Below are 17,970 nucleotides of genomic sequence, written 5' to 3' on the forward strand. Positions count from 1 at the left end.
GCAACTGCGTGAACAACAGTTCCCGCGTCATCCAAGCTTTCTTATTTGCCCGATAGTCGCGCAAGGTAACGAGACGTTTTCAAGAAGCGAGGCTTGGCGGACTTGCCAATAACAAGAGGCTTGAGTTTTCCGTGCCTGTGGCATTGCAGCAGAAGAGCACTGACACGCGAAGACACTATTTTTTCCGCCCTTCCATTTTTCACCTTTAAAGTTCATTGTCGTATCAGGTAACAGCTGATAAAAGCACGCCGTTTCGTCGGCGTTGAAAACGTCGTCTGGACTGAACGACTCGACGATTTCCTAAAAGCGCTCGTTCCGCCACGCAATCGCACTTTCGACATCAGCCGCCTTTTCTTCCCACACGCACTTGCCACATGATGCCATTCTTTGCCGGAAACCGATAGAGCCACCCGGCACTTGGCGTCAAGCGGAGGTGCCCAAAGCGACCACGAACTGTTGTGCCTTTTCTTGAATAATAGGGCCTGACAAGGGCACCGTGTTGTCTGGTATCCTTAAACCATGTGAGGACGGCGTCGTCGACGGTTTGGTAGTTTGCCCAGCCGCAAGCGTTTTCTTGAGGGAGCCAGCTGTGATTCTCGATGTAATTTCACGATCTTCTCCCGATCTTTCAGTATCGTTGCCACTGTTGACGGCGCGATATCACGCTCCCTGCATATGTCCACTTGCTTTTTTCCAGCATTCAGCTCCGTGAGAATGTCCACTTTTTCCTTGAGCAAAAACTGGCGTCGCTTCTTTTTAACGCTGGGGCCAGGAGAACTCATTGCCAGAAAAGCGACCGCACAACACGATCTCAACTTCGCAGCTCCTAACAACAGCAACTGGAAACGTGGTGAGAACACAGCGGGACTAAGCCTACAACGTTGTTTGATTTGGTTTGACCAGTTTGACCAATTTGACCAGTTGGTGACGCTCGCGTTGATGTCAACGCTGATGTGGCTGCACCCGTTGAAGCGGCTTCCCGCCGCATATCTGCTGCAGATGATGATAGGTGTAAGCTTCAGCGATTTCTGTACCGAAACATTCACGGAACGTAATAACAAAGCATCTTGTTGATTTCGGGGTTAAATTACGTACGTTAATCTGAAATATTCGGTATTCTGAAATTCGTAGTACAGTCGACGTCCGATTTCCCGGACCCTCAAGGGACCGCGAAAACGTCCGGAAAAACGAATGCACGTGAAAACGCACATTTTTGGTCGGTATTTTTCGCTGACGGAGAGGGTCACAGCCGGAGTACTAGATTCCCATAGCAATTCAGCCAATGCATTGTTTAGGTGGCTCTGAAAAGAGCGTTTATAATAAAAAAAAATACGACGTGGCCGGCACTACCTCATAGGTCAGCACTTGGGCACAAAGAAGTCGCTTATTTTCTTTTGCACGGTCCGCTTGCCCGCGATTATGTCTGCCTCAATTTCAGTCAACGTCACGTTGCCGCTGTACACCAATGACAGTGTCATCAGTGCTCGCGTCAACTCCGTGTTCGTTGGCTGTGTAGATGCTGGCTCTTCGTTCTCGGTGTCGGAGTCATCGGAATCCTCCGTAACTTGATGAATGATTTCATCATCGGTCAACTCTGCACATAGCTCGAGGTCTTTGTCAGCGTCGGCGAAGCCCTCAAGGGTTATCTCGGCTGGAATCAACACGCCGCCAGCGCGCAGATCGTCGAAGGCAACGTCCGCGGATGGCAGTTCGTCATCGTGAGCCTACGAGGTGGCTTTGTGCGCTTCGAAGGCGCGGACGAAGACGAAGGAGCAGTCGGTGCCATTGCTGTAAACAGCGAATCCGCTCTACGAAAAGCGCAGCACGAAACAGCTAGAAACTCGGTGGATGCTGAAGGTCAGGAAACGTGATCACTGAAGGTAGCGCGCAGCAGCAAACGATCAACCGCAGACACGACCGCAGAGCTGGCACAGCTGACAAAACAACACGTGAACGAACACAGTGAGGTTTGGTTTGGCTAAGCTACAGCTGGCCACGGATTGACACGTGCGGTTTCGAGGTTACGGCAGCCGCGGCGCGGTGCGGCGTTGCTACTGATGCGAGTATGGTGATATGAAAATGAAAACAACCAAAATGGCGGCGTCGGTGGTGACTTTGGGTCGGCGGTTAACAGTAAAAAGTCCGGGAAATCGGATGGCGAAGGCTATAAGCGTCCGGAATTTCGGACTTTTTAATACATTGACTCTACGGGGAACTTGACGGTGCCACAGATGAGTCCGGGAAATCAGGCATGTCCGGAATTTCGGGCGTCCGGGAAATCGGACGTCGACTGTACTGAAAGTTTTTTACATTGGCAATATAGGCATTTTGGCAGGGATTTCAAAAAAAATTCGTTAATCTGAAAGTTTTGTTAATCTGATGTTCGTAGTAACGAGATTTTACTGTACTTAAATTTCAAACAGCTAGAAACGCTCCCTCATCTCTCGACAAATGATGCCACATACTGAAAAATCAACTGCGTCAATACCTCCGAATGACACGGCCACTGGCCGATTTGAGCATTGTGAGCTGTACAGTTACTGTGGCCGCCGCGAGTGCCTGCTATGTGCCCGCACCATGGCACGTCGCAGCGCGGGCATGTGAGCCGCACCCAACGATCGCGCGCGTGTGTTCAAAGAAAACTAAGAAAAAGTGCTATAGGTCGTGACGCGTGGTGATGTACGGAGTAGCTTCTCGCCGCCCTGTCATTACCCCGTGTAGTTTTTTAGCGTGTGAAGAATTTCTGTATCTTCACTCGTACTTGACAAACTATAAAAATTTCTTGGCAGTCAATTCACAAGGCAATAAACTCCAATGCTGAGTTCATCTGATGATTACTTGGTAACTTATTGCCAGCCCCTTGAAGTAGAGATAATAAAGATTACCTTTCAGTCTGTTCGATCAGACAGCCTGCTGAACTGAATGTGCATTGAATTCTTATCTCAGGTCAAATTTCCTGTTGACTAGGAGGCTTTCTTCCCAAGAAATCCACGTGCATTCCCTTTTTGAATCACAATTTTTGTTACCTGTCGTGAACCTTACTACCCCTTGCACGTTCTGGAGCATTGATTTTGCCAGACCATCACAGGATGTGCAACCATTGTGAAACACAGGCAACTAAACAAGGGAGCCAACCTGAACAGGCCCCTCATTTTCCACAGCTGCGTCGTCATAAAAGTCCATTGGATCATCATTTATGGAAGATGAGTGGTGGGTACCAGATGGACTGAGTAACTCGTCTCCATCCAAGTCTGAACCTGTTAAAACATGAAAGCGGATTTACTATTACTCCTTTCACTTATGCAGTGAGCACACTGCTGTCCTTTTAACCAGAGCCCACTGAACACCTCGGTAAAAAACCAGATAAGCACCTCTCTTTAGCGTGCACAGTTGACCCAAAAAAAAGCATCGCAGGAAAAAACATGCAAACATCTTGAGCCCCTAGCCAAGCTCGCTAGAGAGGAGATGTGGTGTTACCGTTGATGCAACTGATTTATCTGCTGTTGCACTCTATGGATAGAATCGTCAGACTCTTGGTTTGTGGGCAATTAATAAAATACAGGGTTTAATAATTAATTCATCCTTTGAGCCTGAACCTACTCTGTGCTCTATGAAGTTCGTGGCAATAGAAAGCCTGTATAAAATTTGACAAAAAATAAAAGTGACAAAAGTTTGTGTTCCTTAACATCAACTTTTGCTACTGTCGAATAAGAGTGACAAAAGTTTGTGTTCTTTAACATCAACTTTTGCTACTGTCGAAAAGAAGCAGACCTAAGACACTGGGATATTGTACGAAGACACCGTACATTTTTCAGCAAAATACCACAGGTCACTGCTGCAGATTAAACTAATAAATTCTGACCATGCCTTGTATAGTATTACGGTAGAATCCTGCTATAGAAACACCGCTACAAGAAACTTCCACCACAACAAAGAACTTTTGATTCACCGTCAGCCACCAAAAAACAGTAAAAATGTTCTCGTTGCAACGAATAATTTTCCTGGGTATTCTGCTCCAATGAAGTCTTTGCGAGTGCTACCACATAAGGAAAAGCTGCTTGCCTAGGAATGTCACGAAATTCCCATGGTAATTCGACAATTTCTCATTGACTCTCGACTTCCAGAGCAGTGCGGCCGCATCACAGGACCCGGGTGTTTACACTCAAACCTCAATATAACGAACTCGGATATAACGAATTATCGGTTATAACGAAGTATATGAAGAATAGTCTTGTCATAGATACAGTGTTAAAAATAAATGTTTATAACGAATTTTCGGATATAACGAAGTTATTTTCATGGCAGATGTGACTTTGTTATAATGAGGTTTGAGTGTATCAGACGATTTCCACTACCACATACACATCCCAATACAGTGGACTCCCAATAAACTAAACTCTGTTAAATGAAAATGCCTTATTAACAGAATTAAATAGGATCATTTAGCTGGATTTATAGGTTCGGCACAGTAAAATTCTTCGGTTAATCGAAACTCTACTTATTGGTCACCTACGCTTAAACGGCACAAACGCTAAACACAACACAGAATTGCCCATAACAAAAGTAGTCTGACAACCATGGAATGTATAGCCAACGCAATAGCCAGACAAGCCAATCCAGTAGCCATACTGGCTTGTGCTGCAGCAGGGGCTGTTAGCTGCGTCAGGCCTACTTGCGCGACTACATACGGATATTTCGGCATGATGGAGAGCACGAAGAATCGGCCGCATCAGTCACTCTCGCTTGAAGCTAGAAATTCTTAAGGAGCTCGACCGAAGCAGCCTGACCAAGACAGAGGTGGCGAAAAAGTTCAACATCCCAAAGTCGACGCTGTCTCGGATCCTGAAGAACAAAAACACAATCGAAGGAGCCGTCAAGAATGGAACCTTCACCTCTAAGCGGATGCGGATGACGCCTTACGAAGAACTTGGAAAAGTTGTTTTCGTTTGGTTCAAACGTGCGCGGAGTTCAAATTTTCCGATAAGCGGACCCATTTTGGAGCAGAAGGCGTGAGAGATTGCCCTGCAGATGGGTGTTGAGAACTTCGCCTTAAGCAACGGATGGCTCAGTTGCTTCAAGAAACACCACGGCCTTGTTTTCAAGGCAATCTCAGGTGAGAGTGCTGCAGTGAATAGAGACATTTGCACTGACTGGCAGCAGGGGCGGCTTCAGGAAATTTTTTACAACTATGAGCTGCGAGACGTCTTCAACGTCGATGAGATGGGCCTTTTTTATAAGGTGCTTCCGTCAAAGACTCTCGCCTTCAAAGGCGAAGCCTGTAGTGGTGGAAAACACAGTAGAGATCGCATTACTGTGCTGGTGGGTGCCAACATGGCAGGTGATGAGAAATTGAAGCTTTTAGTAATAGGAAAGTCGAAGCACCCACGTTGTTTCAAGGGCGTTCGACACCTTCCCGTTACGTACAGTGCTAACGGAATAGCCTGGATGACTGTCATGAGTAAAGGGGCACGGGGCGCGTGCTGGACGGTGGAATGCATCGATGGTGTGCGGGGAATGGAAAAGTATGCGATAGTGTGCACCCCCGCCATGTCCACGCACGCCATCGGCCGGAGAAAGGCGCGTGCCATGTGACCCGACCTGAGGTGCGGAACCCCAGAGGAACAAGCAGGCATTGTTCGGTGGAGTTGGCCAAGAGGAAGGTGGTGCAAGCCAGCGTTGCGTCCGCGACGGGAACAGCAGGGCCGAGTTCTGGAGGCAGCATTGCGTATGTCCGGGAGGGTGGCCGTCGACCTTGGGTCTACCGAGCGATGATGATGATGATTAGTGGGGTTTTGTGGCGCAAGGGCCATGGGTGGCCAAAGAGCGCCATGTCTATTATGTGGTGTTAGCGATGACCAATGATTACGATGACCGGGTGTATTGTGGCTGTATAGAGGCCTAAAATCACGTGCTTTAAAGAAGCGTAAAAGATGTGTATACAGTATAAAATTATGGCAGTGATAAGTGGTGTGATCTATGGGTGTGGGATAAATGACGAGTGATCATGGTATTTACAAGTGAGAGGCGGGATAACAGCACGAATGCTTCCTCAAGGCCTTTGCGCCCAAAGGCCGGGAGGCAGGTGCTTCCTTTGATAGAGTTACCGCAGCAGCAGCCTCAATCATGAGGCCGCGCTACGGAGCGCCTGGAAAAATAACGTTGAAGTTATGGACATCTTTTAGAAATTCGAAGAGAGACTGATATTTAAAAAGTGGTTCTCTGCCAATGAACATACCGGGATGAAGTGGGAACTGCAGGTATATTGATGAAAAATGCTTTTTTCTGAGAGCGTCTAGCTCCGTGCATTGCAGTAGGGTGTGGAGTACAGTTAGTGGATCGCCACAGTGATCACACAGAGGTGGATCGCCTCCGGACAAAAGATATGAATGTGTACTATGTGTGTGGCCTATCCTCAGTCTGCAAAGTGTAACTTCTGTGTAGCGTGACTTCGATACCGGCGGCCAATTACCCAGATGCGGTTTGACAACGTGTAGCTTATTTCTTGTCTGCGTATCCCATGTGCTCTGCCAAAAGGCACTGAGCTTTCTTTTGAGGAAGGGTTTTAAATCTAGTGGCGGAATAGCTACGAGTGTATTGGAACTGTTCTCTTGGGCGGATACTGCTAGGTGATCCGCCAACACGTTGCCTGGAATCTCGCGGTGCCCTGGCACCCAGCACACTACAACATGTTGTTCGAGTGTGTATATAGTGCATAAAAGAGAGTATAGCGAGACAAGGACAGGGTTTTTGTGTTTTTTCAGACTTTTTAAAGCTTTCACCACGCTTCGGGAATCCGTGTAAATAAATGCCTTTTGTAGTTTTGATTGTTTTATGTGCTTAACAGCCGCAAGTATCGCGTAAGCTTCCGCTGTGAAGATACTTGAGTTTGGGTGCAGAATACCGGAATCAGAAAAGGATGGACCAACCGCTGCGTACGACACAGAAGTATTGGACTTTGAGGCATCTGTAAAGAATTCTGGACAAGTGTACTTGTGCTGGAGTTCGAGGAAGTGTGTACGGATATGTGCAAGTGGCGCGTGCTTGGTAACTTCCATGAAAGAAACATCACAATCTATAAGCTGCCACTGCCACGGCGGGAGATGTGGAGCGGGAGCCATTAGAGAGTGTTCGAGAAGTGGCACACCCGTTTCTACAGCTAGGCCCCTCACGCGAAGCGAGTAGGGCTGTGTCATCGAAGGACGGTTGTCGAAAAGGGCAGAGCTGGACAAATCATTGATTGTGGAGTGTGAGGGGTGTTCCTTGTTGGCGTTCACCTTCAGAAAATATACAAATGATAAGTAGGATCTCTGTAGGTGGAGCGACCACTCGTTCGATTCGGCGTAGAGGCTTTCTACGGGGCTAGTTCGAAAGGCGCCCGTAGATAGTCGAATGCCTAGATGGTGGACAGGGTCAAGCATCTTTAGGGTGCTTGGCGTCGCAGATTGATAGATTATTGCCCCGTAGTCTAGGCGAGTGCGTATGAGGCTCTTATACAAGTTCAACAGACACTTCTTGTCACTACCCCACGTAGTGCATGACAACACTTTTAGAACATTCATTGTTTTTATGCATTTGTTTTTTAAATATTTAATGTGTGATACGAACGTAAGCTTACTATCCAGAATTAGACCTAAGAATTTGTGCTCCGTCTTCGCGGAGAGATGTTGACCATGCAGGTCAATATCTGGATCAGGATGAAGGCCTCTCTATTGAGAGAACAGGACACAGGTGCTTTTTTGAGGATTAAGACTAAAACCATTCTCATCTGCCCATTTGGAGATCTTGTTCAGCCCTAGCTGGACCTGCCGCTCACACATGGAAAGGTTGCACGATTTAAAACCGACCTGGACATCGTCGACATATGTGCAGTAAAACATATTTCGTGGAATGCAAAGACGCAAGGAATTCATTTTGATAATAAAGAGTGTACAGCTAAGTTCACCTCCCTGTGGCACTCCAGTTTCTTGAAGGAATGGTATTGATAGGACATTTCCTACTCGGACACGGAACGTACGATCCGACAAGTAGCTCTCTATTATATCTAGCATTCTACCACGTACACCAAGGTGGGACAGGTCTCTTAATATTCCAAAGCGCCATGTGGTGTCGTAAGCCTTTTCCATATCGAGGAACACAGAAAGGAAGAACTGCTTGTGTACAAAAGCGTCACGGATTTGTGCCTCGATACGTAACAGGTGGTCAGTCGTGGATCTACCCTCGCGAAATCCACACTGGTACGGGTCAAGTAGATTGTTTGTTTCCAGGAAATGTATAAGACGGCGGTTTATCATTTTTTCAAAAAGTTTGCACAGGCAGCTTGTTAGTGCGATCGGCCTGTAGCTCGTAACGGAAGATGGATCCTTGTCCTGTTTAAGAATGGGAATGACAATGGCCTCTTTCCAAGACGGGGGGATTTCGCCGGAAAACCAGATAGCATTGTACAAGGAAAGTAAGGTTCTTTGCGTTTCGGCAGGTAGGTTTTTCAACATGTCGTATACCACACGGTCAGAACCTGGGGCGGAATTACTGCAGCTGTTAAGCGATACCTGGAGCTCAGCTAAGCTGAAGGGTTGGTTGTATGCCTCGTGTTTTGTACATTTCCGCTCTAGTTTTTGTTTTTCTATTCTTGTTTTGTACCGTTGGAAGACTTCAGAGTAATGCGCGGAACTAGACACTTGTTCGAAGTGTGCGCCGAGGAAGTTTGCCTGGTCTTCCAAGGTGTCGCCTTGTGTGTTTACTAGAGGAAGTGAATGTACTTGCCGCCCTGCTACCCTACTAACCATATTCCAGACTTTAGCTTCCTGTGTATACGAATTGATCCCCGTTAAAAGCTTCTCCCAACTTTCTCTTCTTGCCTGTCGGCGCGTTCTCCTGCCTTGAGATTTTATGTTTTTAAAACTGTCAAGGTTCTCGGCTGTCGGAGAGTCCCGAAGCAACCTCCATGCTTTGTTTTGTTTTTTGCGCGCCTTCCGGCATTCATTGTTCCACCATGGGACCCGTCGTTTGCCAGACAGTCCACTTGTTTGTGGGATACATTTGGTGGCAGCATTAATCAAAAAAGCTGTGAAGTAGTCTACAGCTGCACCTATGCTTAAATCACACATGTCTGTCCAACTTAAGAGAGCAGTCTTACGAAACTGTTCCCAGTCAGCTTTGTCAATGTGCCATTTGGGAACCTGTGGGGGACATTCATTTACTATTTGTGTGCTCAGAACAATAGGAAAGTGGTCACTTCCGTAAGGATTATTAATGACTTTCCATTTAAGTAAGGGTAGAAGCGATGGAGATGTAATGCTGAGATTTATAGACGAGTATGTATTGTTAGCGAGGCTATAATATGTTGGATCTTTCTGATTCAACAGACAAGCGCCCGAAGAGAAAAGGAATTGTTCAATTAGACGACCTCGCGCATCGCACCGAGAATCGCCCCATAGACTGCTATGTGCATTGAAGTCCCCAAGCACCAGGTATGGTTCTGGTAGTTCATCTATTAAGGACTGGAACTCATGTTTGTGAAGGTGGTAGTGTGGAGGTATGTAGAGAGAGCAAATGGTTACGAGTTTGTTTAAAAGAACTGCTCGAACAGCCACTGCCTCCAGGGACGTTCGGAGCAGTAAATGTGTGCACGCTACTCCTTGATTTACTATAACAGCTACACCACCGGATGACGCGATGGCATCATCCCGGTCCTTTCTGAATATGACATATTGGCGTAGAAAATTCGTGTTCTTGGATTTTAGGTGTGTTTCTTGTACACACAGCACTTTTGGTGAGTGTTCATGTAGCAGCTCTTGGATATCGTCGAGGTTTCTTAGTAGGCCTCTGACGTTCCATTGTAGAATTTGTGTCTCCATTTTGAGTGTAAATTAGTGCTGTGTGTACTGGAAGAACTATTGCCTTAAGTCACAGAGCCCTTTTCAGGCCCTGTGATGCGGGTTTTTCCTTTTTTGGCGCGCTCCAACGAGCTGCGCCGTTCCTTCGGCGCTTGAGACGCCGTTGGACTTGCCGTTGTATCCATCGCCTCGGCAGAGACGCTGGATGCCCGCTCGCGGCTAACGCGCACGGGTGTCAGAGTTTTGGGGCTTTCTGCCTGAACAGAAGGCCCTGGGCCTGCAGATCCGGAAGCCTGCATGCCCGTTGGTTGCGGAGCAGCCCGGGCTGCTTCCGCTGAGGGGGCGGATGGCGCTACCGCCCGTCCACTGTGCGTGGTACGTGCGGCCGCCGCGAACCTTTGTGGCACTGCCCCCTTGCGTGCCACGTCCGCGAATGTAGGACCCTGTGCGAAGGAAAGGCGTTTGCGCGCCTCCTTAAACGAGATATTTTCAGTTACCTTGAGTGTAATTATTTCTTTCTCTTTTTTCCATGAAGGACAGCTACGAGAGTATGCTGGGTGAGCACCTTCGCAGTTTGCACAAAGGGGAGTTTCCACACAGTCGTCTGCAGGGTGATCGTGTGAACTGCACTTGGCACATGTTTGGACGGCCGCGGCAGCTCTGAGAGCCGTGACCGAAACGTTGGCACTTGAAAGCAACGCCGCGGGTTGGGTATATAAGGTCTGACCTTTAGCTTCAGGTAGCCTGTTTCGAGATATTCTGGTAGGGTGCTTGTCGAAAATGTAATGATCAGGTGTTTTGTCGGGATTTCTTTGTCGTCACGTCTGATTTTAATTCGCTGTACGTGTGTTCACATGACGTTCATTCCAGCCCTCAAGGAGCTCACTCTCAGTCAAGTCGAGCAGGTCTTGGTCAGATACTACACCTCGGGAACTGTTGAGGGATCGGTGTGGTGTAATAGAGACAGGGGTGCTTCCAAAAGAGGCAAGTTTTGAAAGTTTTTCATACTGGGTCTTACTTTGAACTTCTAGCAAAAGGTCCCCACTAGCCATTCTTGTAGCCTTATAGCCTTGACCGAGTGTATTGGTGAGGCATTTCGATACAACAAAAGGAGAGATGGTTCTTGCGTTCTTGTCGAGTGTTTCGCAGTGTATTACGTGGAAGCATGGAAAAATTTCTTTGGGTTTGAGCAAGGCATTCAAAGTCTCTTCGGTGCGACCTCTCTTTGTGAGAGGACAATCATTCAGTCGAGGAAATGAGGTTGAGGCCATATATTAAGTATAGTTTCGGCAGCCATGCCAGCCGCCCACCATGGAGCCCAACATGGGGACGCGACAGCACTTATATTGATATAAAGCATGCCTACGCCAGCTGTACACAGCTACTATAACCAAACATAATGCGCCCAAGAGAGGGCACATACACAAGGTTAACCCTCACCGCCAAGAAAAACGGAAGTAAATGGAAGAGAGGAGAGGACAGGAAAGATTAAAAGTGAGAAGGAAAGACGAAGATGAGGGCAGAGAGAGACAGGAAAAGGCGACTGCCGAATTCCCCTGGGTGGGTCAGCCCAGGGGTGCCGTCTACGTGAAGCCGGGGCCAAAGGGGTGTGTTGCCTCTGCCGGGGGGCCTTAAAGGTCCAATCACCCGGCGTCGGCTCAACCCCCAGGATCGCCTTTTCCCCGGACACGGCAAAGCCACGCACGGCTAGGCGTGGGAGGGAGTCGAAACCCCCCCCCGTTAGCTCGGGTCCGTGGTGTCGCTACACACCAAACGCCTGCTTCCACAGACGCCCCTGCGGGGCCTACCGAGCGAGGCGTCCCGGGCTTGCGGCCTCATCATGCAGTTCTCATGGCCTCTGCGGCACTATCCCAGCTCAACAAGACGGCAACCCACCGACAATCACGGAGCCACGTCGGTAGTTGGACCCCGTGGCGCTGAGGAAAAGCCAACAGTTAGGCTTAGCTGGGAGGGACGGAGAACGAGGCGTCGGCAACGAAAATGATCAGCGAGGCGCCTAATCACCGACGACGGCCCTGAGACGTCGACAGGAGCTTCGACGATGGGACAGCACGTCGACTTTGGAACTGGATCGAGTCATCGGACACCACGATCCGTAAGAACGTTCCATTAGTAGCACGAACTGACTGAGAGGTCATAGTGGCCAGACTCTCGAGTTCAGAGGAGCTAGACATAGCTCAAATGTTTTGTAATGTTGGTGATTGGGCATTAACACAGTAGGTTTGCACTTGTTACTTTTGGTTGTAAATTTTGAGTGCGTGTTAGTGTTTATTTTGGTTTGCCGTGGTGTGTGATATAAAAGTGGGTTTGCAGTGCCACCACGGTGTCTCCCGACTCTCTCTCTCTCTCCCAACTCTACTCCGCGTTGCAAGCGCTCCCGAGACACGCGACATAATAAGTGGCGAGCCTGTGCCAGGATTTTTCCAGCATTGGGCCCAGTCATATATCGTTGGGGGTTGCAAGGATGGATTGGGAGAAGGTATCAAGAGTCATTCGGGAGAGAAAGCTCAATAAGGAGCAAGCTCTAAAGTTTATTGAGGACGAGAAGGAAAGGGTTCGAAAAGAGTGGGAGAATGAGAGAGGAGCGTGAAGCCGATCTCGAGGCAAGTCACGCCGCAAGACGCGCCGATCTCGAGGCAAAACACGCCGCAGTGTTAGAAGCTTATGCTCGAGAGAAGCAGGAACTCGAGCTTCAACTGCGATTGGCAAGCGCCTTTCTCCGGCCAATGGCGTGCGTGGACGTGGCGGGGGTGCACACCATCGCGTACTTTTCCATTCCCCACACACCATCGATGCATTCCACCGTCCGGCACGCGCCCCGTGCCCCTTTACTCATGACAATGACTATGGCAATTTTTTAAAACTGGCTACGGGAGGAAGATGCAAGATTTACGAGGCAAGGCAGGAATGTCTTGATCGTGGATAATTGTCCTGCCCATGGTCAGGTTGATGGACTCAAGTCCATCAGTCTCGAGTTCTTGCCAGCCAATGTAACTGCAGCGATCTAGCCAATGGATCAAGGGGTAATATAGAACATAAAAGTTCATTACCTGCAGACAGCTGCTCCACCTAATGCTGCGTTGTGCAGACACTGGCAAGTGCTACAATGTAGAATTGTTGGCTGCCATTCACATTTTGTCCCACGCCTGGGAGCAAGTACAGGCAACAACCATACAGAGGTGCTTCCACCATGCGGGCTTTCAAGCTCAAGAACCAGTACCTCATGAAGAGGAAAGTATTTAATCAGGCTGTGCCCTCTGCCGCTTTCACACGACTGGACTATGAGACGACTGATGAAAGTGTTCAAACCTGTCGCGAGGAGACGCTTGAGAAACTGATTGCCGAAGTGCAAGCTGACGCTCAACCTTCCTCCAGCGATGAATGCGATGACATCATTGCCAGTGCAGTGGTGCCACCGGACAGTGCAGCTAAGGAGGCTGTGAACTTTTGCAGCGCTATTTTGAGCATGAGGGTTGTCCTGAATTTCTGTCTAGCTTGTCAGGCATGGGTGCTTACTTTGTGAAGAAGCAGCTCAAGCATGCCAAGCAAACCACGCCTTCACTCCTTTTTTTTCTCCTACTCATCCCGATAAGTAAGCTAGGGTTGGTGCAAACGAAATAAAGTTTTTGGTTCATGAAATACGTGTACCTTGCTTAAATGAAACTTCAGATAAATGGAACAGTTTTGTGGATCCCCTTCGAGTTCCGTTTAAGGGGAGTCCACTGTAGATTATTCACCATTGAGACACTCTGCGACAGATCCTTCATCCACCACGATGCAACCAGCGGGTTTGATGTGCATGCAGGCCACGATAGGATCGTTCTTCAAAAAATCAGCAGTTGTTCCGTGTACGAATACAACCGACGAGCGAAGCTCCTTAGAAATGGGACGGGAACGACTATGCACCTGATCTCGCTGCTGGCTTTCATGAAGGCGGTAGGGTGTGGAGAGTGTCTGCTGCACTCGGTGGCAGGAACGACTGAGCGAGTGGTGCGGGGCGCGCAGTGCAGGGAGAGGGGTAAGAGCAGTGACGCGGCGGGGAGCTTGAACGATGGCGACGAAACGCCGCGTGCATTCGGAGTGCGCAGTGGTTCATCGTTTTTTTGCGCTAGCGCCAGCGCCGGGTGGGGAGAGCATCTGCTACTACCTTTGACAAAGCACCCGTAATGTGCTAGAATGATGGTTTGTCATTTCACATTCCACGATAAAGGTAGTGAAAGTGAAAACAACCATTATAACCAATTGAGCACAGAGCTTATTTCTTTTAACCCCGAATTTCTGGTGCGCTAGAACCGAAACCGCTCAAGGCCTAAACATTTCCTCTTAAATCACCAGCCACTGCAACCTAAAGCGATGCTTAAAGAGAAGGGAGCCTCGACGGCGTGGAGGTGTGCCGGCCTAAGGAGCTTCGCTCCTAAAGCTCCTGCCATGTTTTGGACGTAGCACTCACAACGATACCACTGCTCGTTCTCACTTTTCCTGTGATTGTAGATTACAACCACAGCGTTCTGAAGCCACACACACGGCTTGCATGCACGTAGTCCAAGTGAAACTACATTCTGTCGCAACCACTGTGAACAAAATCGCAGTCGTGTCGATGCGATCACGGGTGACCACGAAACTCTCAAAGTATGTGTGCATCCAATGCGCAATGCGCAGAGTGCAAAAGTGATACTTCACTTGCCACAACTGCTGTAGACAAAATCATGGTAGATGCGATCAGACATAGGTCGGCAAACTCGCTCGTGAGTCGACTAAAGGGCGAGACAGACGGTACGATTTTTCATGCGATTCGACGTCCGACACGGCGGAGGGGAAACCGGAATGGTGACCTTTCATAGCATCGTACAGCCACCATTCCCTCTCCCCCACCACAGCGTCGGCCGTCGGATCGCATGGAAAATCGGACCGTCTGTCCCCCGCTTAACTCAGACCAAATATTCGCGGGTGCAAAACAAAAACTTACGTGCCCCTAGGTCGGCGATTAGAAAATAAAAAGGGAGTGAGACAGGTACAGTATACCTTCTTAGAAAGGAAAATTTATTTTCTTGGCAGTTCATGTGCTTCTGTGATCCAATTTTCCTGGCTTTAAGATTGCTTCTGGATACGCCTCGATCACGAGCGTATCCCAGGGCCGATACCTAGACGAGCTCAATCTACACGTAGCAGCTTCAAACAGTCGACAAGCTCATCTTCGAGATCTGGATATTTTAATGTTTACCGCCTGTGGAAACTTCTCGTCGACATGCAGCTGAACAACTCCTCCCTTTGTTTGCGGCACTCGCAGTCACAGGCCTCGAGCACGCAAAAGGAACACAATGCAGCTATCTTCAGTGCGCAAAATAACTTTCCCTTGACTTGAGTGTTCATAATAACAGCGGCACATCACCAATTGCACTTCACAAGGAAACAAATATGACGCGCACAGCTCGGTCACGCACGAAATCATCCTACTCAAACTTGCAACAAAATGTGCTACATCGCCATTATGTGATCGCAGTGACACTGTATCTGACTCTTCTGACGGGAGGCTGCTACACCATCAGTTTCGGTTTCGTTCGCAGGTATTTTTACGTGCAGGGAATTTTCGGACTCGATCTATTACAAGGAAGATGCGTGTTGGATTCCATTTCTTTTAAGTTGAGAATAAAGATTCACTCACACCTCCCTCCATGGATTAAATGCTTAGCTGAAATTTTTAAAAATAATTTAATCTACCTTCCTTGGAGCAGTGCATGGTCGTGTCATGGGCTTATTCAGGTGGTCTATACACGTTTTTTGGGCAAGGCTGACTGTCACTGCCTATATTCTTAGTTTTTCGATTATACGACTGTTCCGCGCTGTCGGAACGGAACGAAAACCGAAAACGAAAAACGAAAAAAAAAACGATATTTTTGACCGGAACGAAAACGTAACCAAAACGTTATTTATTATTTTGTTCCGGAGTGAAACCGAAATTTTTTCAATTGTTTTTCGGTTCACGAGAAAATTTCGCAATCCAGAACAACTGAGCTCATGCAATGTGAGCATATCTCAGGGTATAGCGCGTACCTCAGACAGGAAATCCAAAGCAAAGATATGTTGAAATTGTGCGAAAAACGAGAACAGTGGCAGCCAGAGATGTTTATATTAACGCAAGTGGACTTTTGCACACCTGTCAAGCAGGCCAAAGTTGAGAGGGCATTGTCGCCGCTGAAGTTTGTTACAGCGAAAGCTGTTATGAGATCACAACAGCCGATTTTGGCTCCATAGTTGTCCGCAGCCGCCTGTGTACGTGACCGCTATCGCGTGGTATAAGAAAAAATTTAATGAGAAACAAATTTCTAGGATCCGCGCCCTCTGCGTGGCAGTCGGGTCTTCCACCACAGTGTCAGAGCCTCGCAAGTTAACACTAAAGCAGTATTTTTAAAATGGCTTAGCTGATTACAAGCACGGTACATTTATAAGCAACGCGCCTACTACAAATGGAGGCATAAGTTAGTGTACAAACAAATGCATTATCCCAGCAGATACCGAAGGGAGAAACAAATTACCCCTGCACGTTGGTTCCCATTGATACCCCCACCCGAAAGTGGCGAATACTCTATGCACAGCCTGATCTTTATCTCACGAGCAGTTTAGTACCTGACACACGTGAATAACCTTTGCGACAACGAAGACACTGCATACCTGCGCACAGGCGAACACAGAAAGTTCTCCTCACCCCATCCATGCTTGCGAGGCGCGCTTGACAAGTGTGAGTGCCGACGGGCAGTGCGGCCCAGTGTTCCGTATTCGATGCAAAGGCGCTTTTGTCAGCTTAAAAATACGCTATGTCGTCATTTTAGCATTAAAAGATTTAAGCTTAAACAATATTGAAACACCACCATTCGTTCAAACATGTTGACCACTCAAACACTATCGGTAGCGAGAGAACTGCCCCTATGGGAATTAGTAGGGTGGTTGTACTGCACGAGATATGTCACCAAGCTCCTCGACCTTGGCAACGTGTTTTGCGTACTTTTGCAGTTCTTAATGCATTTGATGACATCAGCTTTATGGGGCGTTCATTCTTAACTCGATGAAACTATCAGGATGCCTTTCCTACGTTGAGGAATTACAGGAATGGAATCGGACTGCCAGGCCATTCCCCGAGTGCCAGTGGGCTAAGTTTTTTTCATCCCGAGGAATTGAAAGGAATGGAACTGCGGCAAGTTCTAATTCCCCGGAATGGAATTGAAATCGAATGGAGGCGCCCATTCCGAACACTCTTTCCCACCCACTGCAAAGTGCTCAGCCATAATTCTTCATTATAAGCCACAGCACAAAGTGCAGATAATGCCTTACAGATGTGTAGCGGGTACCGCTATTCTCCGAAGAATGAAGAAAAATGGCATAGTGGGAACTTCGCTACTTCAGAAAACTTGCGACGATTTATGACGTAGTGGGTACGTTGCATGTTTACTTGTATTAGTTGCCCCAAGAGATAACAACGGGCTCTACAAAGTCCGCTCTTCTAGCTTTTGCTGTGACTTGCTGCGTGTTTCACGCAGGCCTGGCGATCTTTTTATCAGAACAGCGGTCTCGCACATCAGAGAATACACTCAATGACGTGCTGTTTCTGAGATCGTGCTCACTCCCTTGACACAAAGAATTAAGCCAACTAAAAAAATTCGTACTTGTCTTGTGAGAATAAATACTATGACTTTGAAATGAATACAAGTTTGTGCTAGTTGGTAGGAATACGTGGTACAGTTACAACCGCTCCTCTGAAGAACGGGTTTTACCCTTGTCCCAACACTTTCTTAAGAGAAGGGCATGCAACTACATCACAAATCCAATGTTTTTTTTAATGATTGCTTTACCTTTTTCATACTTTCTTTTTTTATACAAAGAAAAAAAAAAACCGTTACGAACCGTTACGGAACGTTTTTTTTTTTCCGTTCCGGAACAGAAACGAAACGGAACTTTTTGCGGTGAAACGAAACTAAAACCAAAACGAAAAACATTTCGTTCCGACACCCTGGTTCCGCGTAGTCCCCTCAAAGCCGTATAATCGGGGTTCCACTGTAGGTAGTAAAATGCTCACAGTACTAAGGGCAGAAAAGGCCAGAAAAGGTACCTACAAAGTCCACAT

At 47.8% G+C, this 17,970-nt stretch overlaps 1 protein-coding gene across 1 annotated transcript in view; it reads right to left on the reverse strand.

Moving 5' to 3' along the window:
* Positions 1-3,117: 3,117 nt before the first annotated feature.
* LOC119405482 (uncharacterized) overlaps positions 3,118-17,970 on the reverse strand; it is a 50,475-nt gene continuing 35,622 nt past the window's right edge. Inside the window, 3 exon segments of the mRNA XM_037672315.2 lie at positions 3,118-3,196; positions 3,198-3,229; positions 3,232-3,257. Of these exon segments, the coding sequence (XP_037528243.1) occupies positions 3,118-3,196; positions 3,198-3,229; positions 3,232-3,257 (137 nt within the window).

The sequence above is a fragment of the Rhipicephalus sanguineus genome, chromosome 9 (assembly GCF_013339695.2).
Source record: "Rhipicephalus sanguineus isolate Rsan-2018 chromosome 9, BIME_Rsan_1.4, whole genome shotgun sequence".
Classification (NCBI taxonomy): Eukaryota; Metazoa; Arthropoda; class Arachnida; order Ixodida; family Ixodidae; genus Rhipicephalus; species Rhipicephalus sanguineus.